This window comes from Lampris incognitus, chromosome 17 (genome assembly GCF_029633865.1).
Source record: "Lampris incognitus isolate fLamInc1 chromosome 17, fLamInc1.hap2, whole genome shotgun sequence".
Lineage (NCBI taxonomy): Eukaryota > Metazoa > Chordata > Actinopteri > Lampriformes > Lampridae > Lampris > Lampris incognitus.
In genome coordinates, this window is record NC_079227.1 from 6,631,667 (window position 1) to 6,648,863 (window position 17,197).

A 17,197-nucleotide genomic window follows, 5' to 3' on the forward strand; every position below is an offset into this window, starting at 1 on the left:
AAAAATGTCACACGAATTGAGATCTGAAATATTTGAGGGAGTACCGTCTGAAAACTAGTTTTGACGAGTTCAATGTGATGAACCTAGCTGGATTCTTAAATACAGTGTTTTTGCAAATGTAAGCAGACACGGTGATATATATACGTCGATGTTGTACAAAATCCGCTATGATTACCGTGATAACAATGATTCCCACATCTCGCAGCACCATCACAGAGAAGGCCCTACATGCTATTATTATGCAAGGGTATGGAGATGGGCAGGGAGGTCATTTGTCTCCCTCTTCTCTTTGTTGACTACTTTATAACTCCCCCCCCACCGGTCTGTCTTAGCCCCAGACCCCTTACGATCTAACCCACAAGTTTACCAAACCCCCCTCCCCCAAAAACCCCATTCTACCCACACCTAATTAGTCACAAACGTTCTTCCATAATTAACCCACTGACAGTATTTTATGGCTTGGTAATCCTGTATCCAACCAACATAACCGGGATTTGTGTTCACCCTTCTACACCCTGTGCTCGCTTCTTCCATGCATCTTTGCTCTGGTCTTTGATTATGTATATTTGATTATGTAGGTTTCTCTGTATAATTCCTTTTTTAAATATATTCTTGTTTTCATGTAAAGTGCATTGCATTCGAATCTTTTCATTAAATATTCTAAGCAAATAAAGTTTGACTGACTGACAGAGGCTACAGTGTCCTATTGGGGACCTACTCGTGCAACCCCCCCCCCCCAAAAGTACCCCCACCCTGCCCCAAACATTCAGGAGACAGTTTACTGTGACTACAAGTGTGAAGGGCCTGAGAGCAGAATCTGGGCGGGGGTCTGGGGGCTGTTTGTTTGTGCAGGCAATGAATCAGATGGAGCACATAAACCCCCAGACTGACTCACATGCATGGACCTCATTCTTCAACCTAACCACAGTTTGTACTTGCTCCCTACAAACAACTCACACACACAAAACCCCAGATATATGATCTTTACACAAAGGCTTGACTTTTTCCTGCCTATATCTCGCTCTCGTGTAAAACACGTGACACTTTCATGTAGGAATGGAACAAAAAAGTCGGGACTGATTATTGGGCGACTAACAGAGGTCCGGGTCTAGACCGACTCGGACTGCCGACAGTTTTGCTTCCTAGAGACCAGATTTGAGTAGACGAGTTTTCCCAAACACATCCGTTATTTAAAATTCGCTTTCGGATGCCCTGAAGGTGTACCTTCTGTGCGTCATACTCCACAACAATCTGTTTCTGGGCCATGTGGAGCAGATACTGTGATGGCCGAATTCTCCACCCTTTTCTGGTCCCATTCAAAAAGGTCAGACATCCTTTCTCGTCCCTTCTGCCCCAGCTGCCCCGTCTAGGGTCCTGGCTCATGGCCTGTAATCTTCAGGAAGCGAGGGGTCTTTGGTCTGAGCAGAAGTCTGTTTCAATACACGAGGGCTGACTCTTTTTTCAAAGGAGTCATATTCATCACCTGTTTGCGGCCTGCATTAATCCACCTCCGAAACACCCAGCCAGCCCACCAACAGTCTCCCCCCAACCCAACTCCTGTGAACCTGGCTTTACCACCCTCTCCTATCTGTCGTGCAGCCCCCTTGGGGCAATGCCCTTCAAGTCCCTTTAATCATTGTGCAAATCCCTCCCGTAAGCTGCTTCCCATGAAGCCGGGCCTGAAGCTCACGTAATGCCGAGGAGATGCAACATGAGACAGCTGGGCGAAAACTTTTTGCAGTTTCGTTCATTCCTTTAGCCCCTTTGCTTCATGTCGTCAGCTGACAACTATGCTGCCGTTACATGATGTGAATAACAGCTTCCAATTAAACTGATTAAATTGTCTCTCTTAACCAGTCTTTTGGCTCTAATGGGCTGGATAATAGGCGAGATGATGACCATCTGTCATTACAGGGGGGGATGAAACTGAGGTCATTGTTTTTCCGACGCTGTTAAACGGGCCTAGGCATTACAGAACACCTTTGAAACCTTTTAGTATGGGCCCAACAAGGCAGTGGATGGTTCTTTAATGGTGATCAGAGCCCGGCCAGTAAACTATAACACATAAGGGCGCAGCTGAGCATCTCACATTCATACACATTAATACACAGAGTACTCCAACAAATCTACCAACACCCCAAATGGCAGTGGCACTACACCTGACATTAAGGGACACTTGCAGACACATCTGTATTCAACTAACGCACGGCTAACCTTGCCGGTAAACCAAGAGGCGACGCTAGATCGCAGACGTCTACATCAGAGACACACAAATACCCGAAAGCAAGAGGGACAGCGTACTGGAATGGACATTACCTGTTTGGATGGTCATATCCCTCTGCACCATGCTGTGGAGAAAACATCACACTCCTCGCCAGCAGTCCACGGTGCCGACACAGTCAGTCTGAGAGACTGGATACATGCACAAACTGTGGTGGCTTGCTGGCTGAGGAGATCCCGGCAGAAACAGAAATCCTCCTTCTTCTCTCACCGGCAGACACTAGTATTCCACAGATCCTGGTATGCCTTACCATTTCCTTACTCTTGGCTGCGCCCTGTTTTAGCCTTGCCTGTCTGCAAGTGTGTGCATGCCCTGAAAGAGGGTGTGTGAAGGTCTGTGTCTACAAGTGTGTTGTGTGCACGTGTCTGTGTGTGTACGTGTAGGTCCACCCTAGGGCCTCTATCTCAATGGAGGTTACACCTTCTGTTTTCTCCCGTTCCCTGAAACACTAAATTTTCCGTCCTCTCTCTGTCCCAAAAGAAAAAGCCTTAGCAGGTCTCTCTGATTCAGGTGAAATAATGAAACTGAGGCTGCGGAGAACAGGCTGGGGTCGAAGCTAAACTCCTCCTCGCACACTCCTCTCCGTTCTATCGGTCTGTTTTCCCTCGCTTTCCTTCTTTTCCTACTTTGTGAAGTTATGCAATGCTGCATTTCAGACATGACCTCCCCCTTCCTCCTCCTCCTCCTCCTACTCCATCTTCTGCTGCCTGCTGCTTGCTTACTGCCTGGTATTCTTCCATACTCGACCTCGCTTGCCCACCTCGAAGTTTTTTTGTTTTGTTTTTCTTTTCGGAGTCCCCCCCCCCCTTTCTCCCCAATTGTAACCAGCCAATTACCCTACTCTTTGGATTTTTCCCAGTCGCCGCTACATGTGAAGTCGCCAGCCGCTTCTTTTCACCTGAAAGTGAGGAGTTTTCCCAGGGGGCCGTAGTACGTGGGAGGATCACGCTATCCCCCCAGTCCCCTGCCCCGAACAGGTGCCCCGACCGACCACAGGAGGCGCTAGTGCAGCGACCAGGACACATACCCACATCCGACTTCCCACCAGCAGACATGGCCAAACCGGAGGTAACACGGGGATTCTAACCGCCGATCCCCGTGTTGGTAGGCAACGGAATAGACCGCTACGCTACCCGGACGCCCCCACCTCAAAGTTTTGAACCATGTTATAAAGTGTCTTCATTTGATGGGAGGGGTCCCGGTCAACTGGAAGCTACTGCTGTCAATCACACTCGAGGCCACACTGTCACAGCACGTGGCTGGTACTAATCCCAACTCCAGTTAACTTCAGTTCATTTATACTGCACATGTCAACACAAAACCCAGTTTGCAGCAAAGCGCTTCACAAACAAAGGGACCCCCGAGTCAACCGTCACATCTTGGCTATAAACGACGCTTGCCCACAAACGCACAAATGCGCACACAGGAAAGGAATCGTAAACATTCTCGGGGAGTCGGGACCTTATACATCCGTCATCGACGACTATACAGACAGCAGTGCGTTGTGTAAGCGTGGAGCACGCACCAGCAATTTATCTTCCGGGACGGTCTCTGGTGAGGGCGGAGGTGACCGTAGTTTAGTCAACAGATTGCGTAACTTTGTAGTAGAGAGGCAGATGTGAGGGACTGATGGGCTCTCCTCTGCCGGCGTTCCATCCATCTAGTCGCTTGTTTAACTTCTATATATACACACACGGCGTGTGTGTGCACAGATTTACACTCATGCGTGCGGGCACATATCTCTTCCCACCTCTCTCTAAAAGCATCTCTGTGTTAGATTAGCTGGGAGAGCGCCTGCAGGGACATGTCTTCCTCTGGCCAGCAGAAGGAACTGTGTAAGAAACAGGCGAGTATATGCATGGTGGGTTTTTTAATGGGAGTGGTGGCCCAAGGCTGTGTGTGTGTGTGTGTGTGTGTGTGTGTTTATGGTGTGTGGAGGGGGATGAGTGCAATGTTTGACTAGTCACTGTATTGTTCATCATACTAATCATTTAGCATGACGCTCTCAAGTATGTGGAAGATTATATCTTGCCTCTTAACGTACATCTCCAGACAAAATGGCGGCTCATTGCTCAGCCAGGCATTGCATCACCGCTTTCTCCTTAGAACTCGACAGCAGGTCAAAGGCAGCGTAACGCCGAAAAAACAGGATGGCCAACACCCACCAGAGAACAATGGGCAACATGGCCGGCTGCTGTGTGAAAGCAAGGTGTGTGTGTGTGTGTGTGTGTGCGCGCATGCATGCAGGCGTGTGTGAGCGAGCGTGTGTGTGGTTCCACACAGCCGACATCAAGCCAACAACATCCAGCGCTCTCGCATCCTGCTAATCGACACAACCTGCAAGCAGGAGCATTTTACTGCACAGCAGAAGCTCTTCAGAAGCCGCCAAACCCACCTTACTATGAGCCGAATCACACTTTATCCACCGATTCAAACCAAAACTGTTAAAAAAAACCCGATTAAAAACCATTTTCTCCTCGCCCGATTCCAATTTAGGCTTTGATCACATGTGCGAACACGAGAACAAATGTTATCTCTGCTGTTTTGGCGTGACCTCTCAGAAGACCTCTAGAATGAAAGACCTCATCCATGAGGTCGGTAATACCCGCGTCGGCTTCGTCTTCACGCTCCATCGCCATACTCTGCACGCACTTCCTCAGAACACAAACACAACGCGGAGTTATCGTGAAATTCGAGGACCGCGGGCCAAATCAGAACTCGGGATTCACGCCGAACAGGCCTGCCGAGCGTGAGCTGAACGACACGGCGACCGCGTGACGCAAAGCCGAAGCGCCGTCCCCCTCTCTAATTTAATGTGCGGCGAGGCTCAGAACAAGAGAGCAGCAGGCTAATTGAGATCAGCACAACCCCTGCGTGCTAGCGAGTGTGTGCATGAGTCACCTGAACACCTAATCGCCGCTACGGTAACCCCCCCCCCATCTTAAAATGTCCCCCCCGCGGAGAGGGAGCCTAAGCCGTCCTCTGATAAATGAGGAAGCTGTGCAGGCATGTCTACCATTTGCCGTGACATCTGCTTCTTAGAGGGCCGTTTTTGTTTTTTGGGGGATTTTTTATTATCTCCCCCAATCTCAGCCTTACAATTATGTAATATGTTCCCTATGCGCCGTGTTTTGCTGGGTGGAATTTATGTTGGAATCGGTCCTCCCCTCTGAAATACGGGGTAGCATTAAACGATAACGTTCACTTGGAGCTGGAAGCAGAAGTGCTGCCCTACATGGACTCGAACCGCTTTCAAGTTGAAGGAGGAAAGCAAGACAAATAGATGAGGTTTTATGGGGCGTTTGGAAAGTGTGGGGGGTGGGGGGTGGGGGTGAGCTCTACACACCACTGGAAAACTCAAGCGCACAACAGTTTCAGATAAACATTCGCTGGAGTGACTCTCAGCAGAGTGGTGCCGGTGTCACACGGGCTCGGCGCTGGATTCCTCCGATCCCTGGCCACCTCGGGGCCGTGGCGAGCAGATCGCCGGCGCCGGGTTTTCACAAGGACGGAACGTTTGAATGTTTTTTTCGTGAGAAATTTCAAAAAGGGGAAACTTTCAATTCACGAGCCGCCGCCGCCGCTGCTGCGTTCGCTTGTCCTGTTTACATCGTTTTTTATCTCTTTTTCCGTCCTTTGTTTTCATCATGAAGCCAGTTTGAACAGAAACCTTTAAACCACAGAGCTCGTGAGCAGGAAGTGAGGGTACAGGACAGGACACCGGGGGGGGGACAACACGTTTACATGACGCCTCATCTCACCGTTCTTCCTCTCCCGTAGGGGCAGCAGGTTGGGGGCGGGCTGAAGAGACAGCTCTTGAAGCTCATTGGTCACGGCCTCGCTCTGCGGGCTGGGGATGGAGCCCGTGGTGCCGGCGCCTGCCATGCTGCCGGGCCGTAGCTTCTCCCCCTTCTGTGGGTCCAGCGTTGCCAGGGTGATAGAAAGACCTGCCATGCACCATAAACACTAAATTAAACATTTGTCAAATCATTGTTCAACATTAATAACAAATATTACACTACTTGCCCCGAGACACAAGTGACACCCATTATCAGGACTCCTCAGCTAAAATAAATAAATAAATGAATGAAATTCAAATGAACTTAATTACAAATTTTAATTAAAAAATTTTAAATAATAAATTAAAATAAAAAAAATGTATTAAGGGAGGTCCGGGCAGCATAGTGGTCTACTCCGTTGCCTACCAACACGGGGATCGCCGGTTCGAATCCCCGTGTTACCTCCCGCTTGGTCGGGTGTCCTTACAGACACAATTGACCATGTCTGCGGGTGAGAAGCCGGATGTGGGTGGGTGTGTGTCCTGGTCACTGAGCTAGCGCCTCCTCTGGTTGGTCAGGGCACCTGTTCGGGGGGGGGGGGGGACTGGGTGGAACAGCGTGATCCTCCCACGCGCTACGTTCCCCTGGCGAAACTCCTCACTGTCAGGTGAAAAGAAGCGGCTGGCGACTCCACATGTATGGGAGGAGGCATGTGGTAGTCTGCAGCCCTCCCCGGATCAGCAGAGACTGGGACGGCTCGGGAAATAGGATAATTGGCCAAGTACAATTGGGGAGCAAAAGACGGGGGGGGGGTGGAAAAAAATTAGGTTCACTTAGGAAAATGTGGAGAAATTGAAAAGGAAAATTATTAGATGCAACACAACTCACATGACTTGTGCATCTGACCTCAAGTCAAGTTTCCCATGTGGGATAATGAACTGAACTCACAGGCCTGAACAACAACCTAATCACCGACTTTTCATACACTTACGCCGGGCTAGTCCATTTCTACTGGGGAGGAGGGGCACAGAAATAAAAGCGTGGATAAGTATCTGAAGATAAACTGCATTCGGTAAGGCTGGAAAAAACAGAAATGAGGTGTGACGGCTAACGATTAAACATAAAAGAAGAAAAGCTTAAGCTAGACTTAAGCTAGCATGTAGGCCTCGTGTCCGAGGGGGAATGCTGGTGTACAGAACAAAACTACCCAGGAATAGCCTGAGAAACCTGGAACGAGACAAGTTCTGGTTCCTCTTAACTTGTGTTGTGACGGTACAGATATAAATGTCATGTAAACAAGGTCTTCTGTCATCAACACACTTCGTTTTCTTTTGCCTCTTTTCTTTGGCAATGTACATCTAGCTTTGGTTCCCTCTCTGGTCTTTTTTTTTTGGGGGGGGGGGGTGTCCCCCTTTTTCTCCCCAGTTGTATCCAGCAAATGATCTCACTCCTCTGAGCCACCCTGATCTCTGCTCCACTCCCTCTGCCAAGCCGGGGAGGGCTGCAGACTACCACGTGCCTCCTCCAATTACATATGGAGTCGCCAGCCATCTCTTTTCACCTGACAGTGAGGGGTTTCACCAGGGGGGTGTCACGCGGGAGGATCACGTTATTCCTCCGGTTCCCCGCCCCCGAACAGGCGCCCCGACCGACCACAGGAGGCGCTAATGTAACGCAGCGACCAGGACAGATGCCCGACCGAGCCGGCGGCAACACAGGGATTCAAACCGGGATCCCCGTTTTGGTAGGTAACGGAACAGACCGCCACCCCACCCGGACACCCCCCCTCTCTGGTCTTGCCCCTCTTGCATCCTTGCTGGTTAGCGGAACTAGAAGTGACAATGATGAGCTGTGCGCCTCAGCAAAAGCGGAAAGCGTTTGATGTTTGGAGAGCGGAGCGCTCGCGGCACAAGGCCCCAGAACAGGTCGAGTCCCTGCGTTGGGTCGGGAGCGCTAGAAGAGCAACCCTTCGTAGAAAACAACAAATAATACAGCAAGTCCTCCTTTATACAGCCAACGTCAGTCGACTGAATGCAAATTCATCCAGTCTTTGCTTGCTTGGTACTGAGTAACAGTAGCGCTTCACATCCACGACACCGTGTCCTTATTACTGAAACAAGCGCCGCCTGGTCAGCTGAGGTCAAGTTGACATGAGGAGGTTTTCTCCGTGTAACAAGGCCTCAAATACCTGGCATCTCCCGCAAAACAGCAACATTACACTTCAGTCTGACATGACGCGCCTTCTGGTATGAAAACAGAAGACGAGGAGAGCATGTTGACTGCGGGGAGATCTCCTATCGAATGTGTTAAGATCATCCATTCTGTATCTGAGAAGGCTTTATCGCTCTCCCCACCCGGCTCCCCTTATCTCCCAAAGCCACATTCCCTTTCACGCAGTCGTTCCCGTCTCTCCTATCACATCTACCCCCCCCCCCTTCCCCTCGCCAGATGAGGACTCATGGAAGAGGGAGAGCGAGAGAGAGAGAGAGCGAGATTGACGGAGAGCGAAGGGGCTGTTGTACCTGAAAAACGTACACAGGCTGTAACAAGTAAAGCAAGGGAACACTGTCTCTTGGGCAATTATGGCGTTCTCAGACATGCTCAACACACACACACACACACACACACACACACACACAAGGCAAAGGCAATGCAACCAAAGCAGAAAGAATTCAAGGCTGCAGGCTAAGGATTAGGTCAGCCATCGGGGAAGAATTTGAATCCTTGCACTTCTGCAACTTTTGGCTGCAGCCTTATTAGCGACTCCTGAGCACACTTTCTCTTCCCCGTCGTAGCAGCGAGGGACCGGACAAGCCCCGCCGGTCGCTAATGGTTGTTTACAGAGGCGAGAGATGCGCTAAGCCGCCGCCGCTGGGTTGTGATGGCTCTGGAAATGTGTGTTCTCTACCCACAGGGTGCTGGCTGGGGTTCTGTCATTACCGCACCACAGGCCCCGGGACAATGAGGCAGTGTTGTCAATCTCTCGCTGCCTATCGACATCCCACGAACACGCATGCACGCACATTTGCTTTTGGGGCACAAATTCGGGAGGGAAGTTGAACTTGATAAAACTGTCCTATGAGCTCGTCTTCGTCCTTCATCCATCCTGAGACGATAGCTGGGACTCAAGCTCCTCGGACGGTAGCCAAGGTTCAGTATCTGTCTGGATACCGACACCGGTTCTGTGGACAAGGCTCTGCACAGTCCACGTCTGTCCAGGGACGTTGCAGGCTGTGACTACAGTATTTTTTTTTTAATGAGAAGGGGGATTATGGAAGTGGTCTGTAAATGTTTGGTGAGTCAAAGTTCCACAGAAACAAAGTTTACTTGGTTTTATTATTTTTTTCATGAACATTTTGCACACTGCCCAGTAAAGAAAAGAACGTGTTATGCTAGTACCGTAACCATTCTGAATAACTCATTGGTGGGTGTAGGAGAGAGAGATGTCACCCCCCCCTAACTGTCCAGGATTTACCTCATGAAGGTCACAGCACCTTGTTGAGGGCACCGTGTTATGAAGGTGCCTGGATGGAAAACAAAGATGTCCGGGGCGAGCCAAGCGTGACCATTTCTGCTTGAGGAAGTCCTGCCTTCCGACAACACAACACTGTGTCTGGTCCGAGGCAAAGCTAAAACACCAACCTATCCTGACAACTTAAAATATGTATTGTTTGCTTTTTAACCCGGACCTTATTCAAATGCCACTGGGCATCATTAAGTCATGTAAGTCATGGCGCTGCACTATGTGCAAATGCCACAGAGGCCAATTAGAAAAAAAATCTGGAAGCACTTTAATCAAGCATGTCTTTATGCATGCAGCCAGGTAAGAAAATCCCAGAAAGCTGAATCCTCAGTTCAGGGATGGTCGTTCCCTCGTCACATAGACGGCCTCTTTGACTCCCCGTTCAAACCAGCGTTCCTCCCTATCAAGGATGTGCACATCCTCATCCTTGGAAGAGTGGCCACTGGCCTATAGATGGGTGTAGACTGGAGTCCTGGCCTGACACGGTAGCTCTACTGTGTTGTGCCATCTTCTTGGCCAGTGTCTGTTTGGTTTCCTCGATGTACAAGTCACGGCAATGCTCCTGGCACTTAACAGTGTATATATTGCTGTGTTTGTGCCGGGGGACCTGATCCTTAGGGTGGACCAATTTCTGGTGCAGCGTGTTTTGGGGTTTGAAAGCAACTGAGACAATCCTTGGTCCACCCCAGGGATGTTCGCAGTCTACACCCATCTACAGGCCAGTGGCCACTCTTTCAAGGATGAGGATGTGCACATCCTTGTTAGGGAGGAACACTGGTTTGAACGGGGGAGTCAAAGAGGCCATCTATGTGAAGAGGGAATGACCATCCCTGAACTGGGGGGCTAAGAATAGATCTGTTGCCATCTTACAATGCTGTGATTGCAAACATTCTCAAATCCTCTGTGAATACTACACATGGCCAATGAAACTCTACTTAACGCTCACAGCAATTTGCATATGAAACCGGTCATTTTTGGTTGTTATGCCACTGTATTTTTTGTAAGAGTGGGGATACCTGCAGTCAGTCGAGACTGAAGAGGTCACTTAGATGAGTGATGTCACTTAGATGAGGTCACTTAGATGACATTTCTCTCTCAATAAAAGTTGTGTCCGGGTGAACTGACAACTTTCTGTGATTTAATCAAGTATGATTCAACAGTGGTAGAATCTAATCCAACACTTTTACCAAACACTGAAAAATACCCAACTATGCAGGACAATTCACTATGTTTGCATTTTACTTAATTGCTTTAATAACCATCTAAGCCAGTATGATATTGCAGTAAGATGAGTGCAGCAGTTTACACGCACAACATGTGACCTGTGTTAAAATATGACGCCTAGTTTAGGAAAGTCTGCTGACACTGGACAAAAAAAAAAAACATGGGACTATATGCGTCATTTCAACTACTGTAGCAAGTGCAATAAAGGTCACAGCTAGGCACGAATTATTCTGCAGTCAGTTTTAAATCATGTCCACAAGAAACCCTAACGCGTAGAGATCTCAATGACGACACAATAAACTGGAATTCAAGTAAGCCAAGACAGTTAACCAAGTCAACCACGGTGAATTCAACCGGGCCTCTGATGCCCGATGCAAGGCGGGTATCTTCACTACAACACCAATTAACTCGGTCTCTGCTCTCCGGTCCAGGAGGGTTGCTGTTGAAACACGGTGTGTGCAATGTACTGAATCAGTGCACGCGGAAGGGACACGGTGTTCTCTGGCATTCCTCTCTGCACGCCTACACTAGCCTCTCAGATATGTATCTTAACACAGCCACGCAGGTACACACTCATACTCTCACACAAACCAACTCCTCCTCACCTCCATTTGACCGGCTAACGGAGTCTACAAGCAGAGCCGAACACGGACTGGGGTAACACTTTAGTATGGGGAACACATTCTAAGTAACAAAAACTTAATTACTAGTGAATTAGTAATGATAAAGATGTCACTTCAGTATGGGGAACATATTCTAAGTAACAAAAACTTAATTTAGAGTAATTTAACACTATTAACACTTGTAGTTTTGTGTGTTGTTATGTAAGAACAGAGCATATTCATTAAGTGTTAGTAAGGGAGAACAACTCTTCTTGTGGTACTACCACCTTATAAAGGCCATACTAAGCAAACCATATTGAGATGGTACTACTAATAAGCAATACTTCTGAGGTTATAGAGGGAAAACTCATAGTTAATGGCTTACTGGTTGTATAATAAGGCCATGCAGAATAAGGCATTAATGAGTACGTAATAATGACCAATTAAGAGCCAATATGTTGCTAATTTGCATGCTAATAAGCACCTAATTAATGGTGACTACGTTCCCCATACTAAAGTGTTACCCGGATCGGTTTGGTGCAATTCATGTGCAGACTGAGTTCGCAACGTTTGACCCAAACGGTTGTTAGAGCACGCCTTGCACCAACACTTATTAAACACTTGGCAAAGCGAGCACAAACAGATGCAATGAAAATAGCTTTCCTGACATTAACACCGAGTGAAAGTGCATGGTTCCCACCTGACCTGCGATACACTAGTACAGTGTTTCTCAACCCAGTCCTCAAGGACCCCCTATCCTGCAGATTTTCATTGTAACCCTGCATAGGTAGCCCCGCTTGTACTTACTCGACCAATCATCTCGCAGCACTTAATTATGCAAGGTGTGCAACATCTGACAAAATTCATTGCTGATTGGTTGAATAACTACAAACAGGTACCTATTCAGGGCTGCAAAGAAAATACGCAGGACAGGGGGGGGTCCTTGAAGACAGGGTTGAGAAACACTGCAAGTGTGGCAGAAAACCGGAGGCTCGTCTCTTACCTGTGCTACTAATTCTGTGAGGGGCGTTTTCCCATTTCTGCAGGGCGGAACTCCGTAAGGATCTATCAGGAAAGGAAAGAAAAGAGATGTTTTGAGAACGGACCAATTCAGCACACGATCTCCTTCACTGCCAACCACGGGGCTCTCCTCTGCTCCCACCACCACATCGCCGTCTGGATGCGGACGCTGCGCCGGGCAGCGAGGACGCTACAGCGGTGCGAGCCCCATTGAAAAGGTCGCAGCGTTAGCAGAGGAAAGAGACCGTCCAGGCAGGAGGCCTCGCCTCAGCTGTCACCGGCCAAAATAGACAGCCTGGCTATTGCTATTGTTAGCTAGCCAGGGTGGGAACTCACCCCAACAGTCAAAACACAGCATGCCAAAGCAAGGGGGGGGGAGGGGGGAGTCCTCGGTTAGGAACACGTCCGCGGAGCCGAGCGGTACATAGCTTCGGATCAGCGCACTGGATAACTCGGCGGACAGACAGGCAGGCAGGCAGACAGACTGACAGACAGACAGGCAGGCAGGCGGAGAGGAGAGACAGGCAGGCAGACAGGCAGGCGGAGAGGCAGGCGGAGAGGCAGACAGGCAGAGAGACAGACAGGCAGAGAGACAGACAGGCAGACAGACGGGCAGGCAGACAGGCAGGCAGGCAGACAGACAGACAGACAGGCAGGCAGGCAGGCAGGCGGAGAGGAGACAGACCTGGACCGCTAGTTGTTAGCCGCCGTTAGCTTGGCGGGCGAAACGCCACACTGTGTGAGCGGCCGTCCGTCACGCGGCGCGGCTTCCCGACAGAACCGTAGACTGGCGGCTTCCGGTCTCCTTTAAACACACAGGACTTCGCGTTACGGCGCCTCTCGTTTACTAGTCACGTCCACTTCCTTCTGCTGCTGCTGCTGTTGTTGTTGACGAGTACGGGCGGCTTATTACGGCGCGGGGCGCACCGCCACTTCCGAGTCACAAAGGAAACTTTAAAACCGGAAACGTCTCCTACGCTGGAAACGCGGCGCTCTCACTTCCTTGGCAACCGCTTGACAACCAGTTTGTCGAGTCCCGGAAACAAGGCGGCGGGGGGTTTGATATGTCGGCGCGCTGTTAAGGGACGGTAATACGCGCGGCCGTTTCAGCCGGTTAGGCGCGTCGGCGCTATAGTAACCGGAAAATGAACGAAATGCAATAATTTCAGCTCGTCGTGGAAATACACAGCGGTCTCTGCTGCCACCTGGTGTTTAATTAGGTGTACTGCAGAGGTCGGTGTCGGCGTACACCCAAAATATTACTGGAAGAACCCCGCTACAGTGTAGCGGTTTGGTGATCCACCCGTCTACATCTTCCTCCTCTTCATCCTTCCCCCTGCCCCTAACCCCCCCCCACTCCAACCCCCTCCCCCCAAATGCTCAGAATCATCTGAAATGCCGAGAAAAGTGATTTTCAGCCATTTTTTTGAAAATGCATAATTATGCATAATTATGCATAATTCTTTTTATTTTCTGCTATTTTTCTGGTCCTCTCTGGAACAATACCTACCACCTCCAAAAAAAATTAGGATCATAAGTGCATTTTTGCAAAAATGCATATATTTTGCATAATGCCAAAACATTTCTAAGTCCCAGAATTTTTTTTTTTATATAGGTGAAAAAAATCAAAGATGCTCAGAATCATCTGAAATGCAGAGAAAAGTGGTTTTTAGCCATTTTTCGAAAAATGCACATTTTGCACATTTATGCACAATTTTAATTTTTTGAGATTTTTCCCTTACTCTCTGGAACAATACCTACCACCTCCAAAAAGAATTAGGATCATAAGTGCTTTAGTTTTCGGTCCCGCTATCTACACTAACTAACTAACTAACTAACTAACACACACACACACACACATTACGAAAATATGGGAGTTGATGACGTCTGAAGCGTTGCAGGATTGTCAATCTAAAGCTATCAAACAATTATGATACACTAATTTCTCCAACAAAAAAAAAATATCAGAAATATCACGTTATTGTCAAGAGTGCTGAAGGTATGATAGTGTTGAAAATCGTTAAAATCCACACTTTTGAATTGCATGAAGAAACCTTTTCCTGGTCTAATTCGTGAAGAATTTAAATGAAACAGTTCATTCTTAGGCAAACCCAGCCACAGAGGATGCACAAGCCAGTGCATTCTTAGTGCTGGTCCCAAGGCTGGATAAATGAGGAGGGTTGTGTCGGGAAGGGCATCCAGCGTAAAATCTTTGCCAAATTAAATATGTGGGTCATAAGTCATATTTCTATACCGGATCGGTTGAGGCCCAGATTACCAACGACCGCCACCGGTACTGTTGGCCAGTAGGGTGCCGGTGGAAACTATGCTACTGTTGGGCAAAGGAGAAGAAGAGGGGGAAGGTGTGTTCAGATGCAGCGGGAGAGGAGGAAGGGTAGGCGTGTGGAGGTGAGAGCCAGAACCTTGAATGTCAGCACTATGACTGGTAAAGGGAGAGAACTGGCTGATATGATGGAAAGAAAAAAGGTAGGTATACTGTGTGTGCAAGAGACCAGGTGGGAGGGGGAGTAAGGTCAGGAGCACTGGAGGTGGGTTCAAACTCTTCTACCACGGTGTGAATGGAAGAAGAAATGGGGTAGGGGTAATTCTGAAGGAGGTGTACATCAAGAGTGTGCTGGAGGTGAAGAGCGTGTCGGACAGAGTGATGAGTATGAAGCTGGAAATTGAAAGTGTGATGATTAATGTTATCAGCGCATATGCCCCGCAAGTTGGGTGTGAGATGGAAGAGAAAGAAGAATCCTGGAGTGAGTTGGATGAAGTGGTGGAGAGTGTGCCTAAGGGGGAAAGGGTGTTGATTGGAGCAGACTTCAATAAGCATGTTGGTGAAGGAAGCAAAGGTGATGAGGAGGTGATGGGTAGGTATGGGGTCAAGGAGAGAAATGTGGAAGGACAGATGGTGGTGGATTTTGCAAAAAGGATGGAAATGGCTGTGGTGAATATATAGTTCAAGAAGAGGGAGGAACACAGGGTGATGTATAAGAGTGGAGCAAAGTGCACATAGGTGGACTATATCTTATGTAGGAGGTGCAATCTGAAAAGGTTTGGAGACTGCAAGGTGGTGACAGGGGAGAACGTAGCTAGGCAGCATCGGATGGTGCTTCTACCACTGCACCATAGAGAGCATCCTGACCAGCTGCATCTCAGTGTGGTACGGCAGCTGCACCTCAGTAGACCAGAAAGCTCTGCAGCGGGCTGTCAAGGCGGCCCAGCATATTACCGGTACCCAGCTCCCAGCCATAAAAGACATTTATCACAAACGCTGCCTTCGAAGGGGTCTGAGCATCAGCAGAGATCCCACCCACCCCAACCATGGACTGTTCTCCCCCCTGCGCTCTGGGAGGCGCTACAGGAGCCTCAGAGCACCCGCACTACCAGGCTCAAAAACAGCTTCTTTCCACAAGCTGTTGCCCACCTGCACCTGGCTACCCACTGAATGTCTGTAGATATTTTTAAATATTTTGCCTGCACATTGTTTTTAATGACAATAAAATTGAATTGAATTGAACTGAATTGAATGGTGGTCTGTAGGATGACTTTGGAGACCAAGAAGAGGAAGCGAGTGAAGGCAGAGCCAAGGATCAAATGGAGGAAGTTGAAGAAGGAAGACTGTTGTGTGGAGTTCAGGGAGGAGTTAAGACAGGCACTGGGTGGTAGTGAAGAGTTGCCGGATGGCTGGACAACCACTGCAGAAATAGTGAGGGAGACAGCTAGGAAGGTACTTGGTGTGTCATCAGGACAGAGGAAGGAAGACAAGGAGACTTGGTGGTGGAACGAGGAAGTACAGCGACGTATGCAGAGGAAGAGGTTGGCAAAGAAGAAGTGGGATAGTCGGAGAGATGAAGAAAGTAGACAGGAGTACAAGGAGATGCAGCGTAAAGCGAAGAGAGAGGTGGCAAAGGCAAAGGAACAGGCGAATGGTGAGTCGTATGAGAGGTTAGTGTCTAACCGTTAGACACTAAGGCAGGAGAAAAGGACTTGTACCGATTGGCTAGACAGAGGGGCCAAGCTGGGAAGGATGTGCAGCAAGTTAGGGTGATCAAGGATAGAGATGGAGATGTGCTGACAAGCGAGGAGAGTGTGCTGAGAAGGCGACAGGAGTACTTTGAGGGGCTGATGAATGAAGAAAATGAGAGAGAGAGAGAGAGAGGGTTGGATGATGTGGGGATGGTGAATCAGGAAGTGAGGGCAGCTATGAAGAGGATGAAGAGCGGAAAGGCAGTTGGTCCTGATGACATACCTGTGGAGGCATGGAGGTGTTTAGGAGAGATGGCAGTGGGGTTTTTAACTAGATTGTTTAACACAATCTTGGAAAGTCAGAGGATGCCTGAGGAGTGGAGAAGAAGCATACTGGTACCGATTTTCTAGAACAAGGGTGATGTGCAGAACTGTAGTAACTACAGAGGTATAAAGTGGATCAGCCACAGCATGAAGATATGGGAAAGAGTAATAGAAGCTAGGTTAAGAGGAGGAGAGGTGATGATCAGCAGCAGCAGTATGGTTTCATGCCATGAAAGAGCACCACAGATGTGATGTTTGCTTTGAGAATGTTGATGGAGAAGTATAGAGGAGGCCAGGAGGAGTTACATTGTGTCTTTGTAGATTTAGAGAAAGCATACGACAGGGTGCCGAGAGAGGAGGTGTGGTATTGTATGAGGAAGTCGGGAGTTGCAGAGAAGTATGTAGGAGTGGTGCAGGATACGTATGAGGGAAGTGTGACAGTGGTGAGGTGGTGTGGTTGGAATGACGG

At 48.8% G+C, this 17,197-nt stretch overlaps 1 protein-coding gene across 2 annotated transcripts in view; it reads right to left on the bottom strand.

The window, feature by feature from the left end:
• mrtfab (myocardin related transcription factor Ab) overlaps positions 1-13,372 on the bottom strand; it is a 60,956-nt gene extending 47,584 nt beyond the window's left edge. Inside the window, exons 1-3 of one of the 2 annotated variants that reach the window (XM_056297035.1) lie at positions 13,115-13,372; positions 12,413-12,474; positions 6,043-6,228 (exon numbers count right to left, since the gene is read on the bottom strand). In XM_056297035.1, the coding sequence (XP_056153010.1) occupies positions 6,043-6,166 (124 nt within the window). In that variant the 5' untranslated portion in view covers positions 6,167-6,228; positions 12,413-12,474; positions 13,115-13,372. Of the gene's footprint in view, positions 1-2,316; positions 2,844-6,042; positions 6,229-12,412; positions 12,475-13,114 lie in introns of those variants that run through there. The other variant, XM_056297036.1, reaches the window with a different exon arrangement.
• Between the last annotated feature and the right edge of the window lie 3,825 nt (positions 13,373-17,197).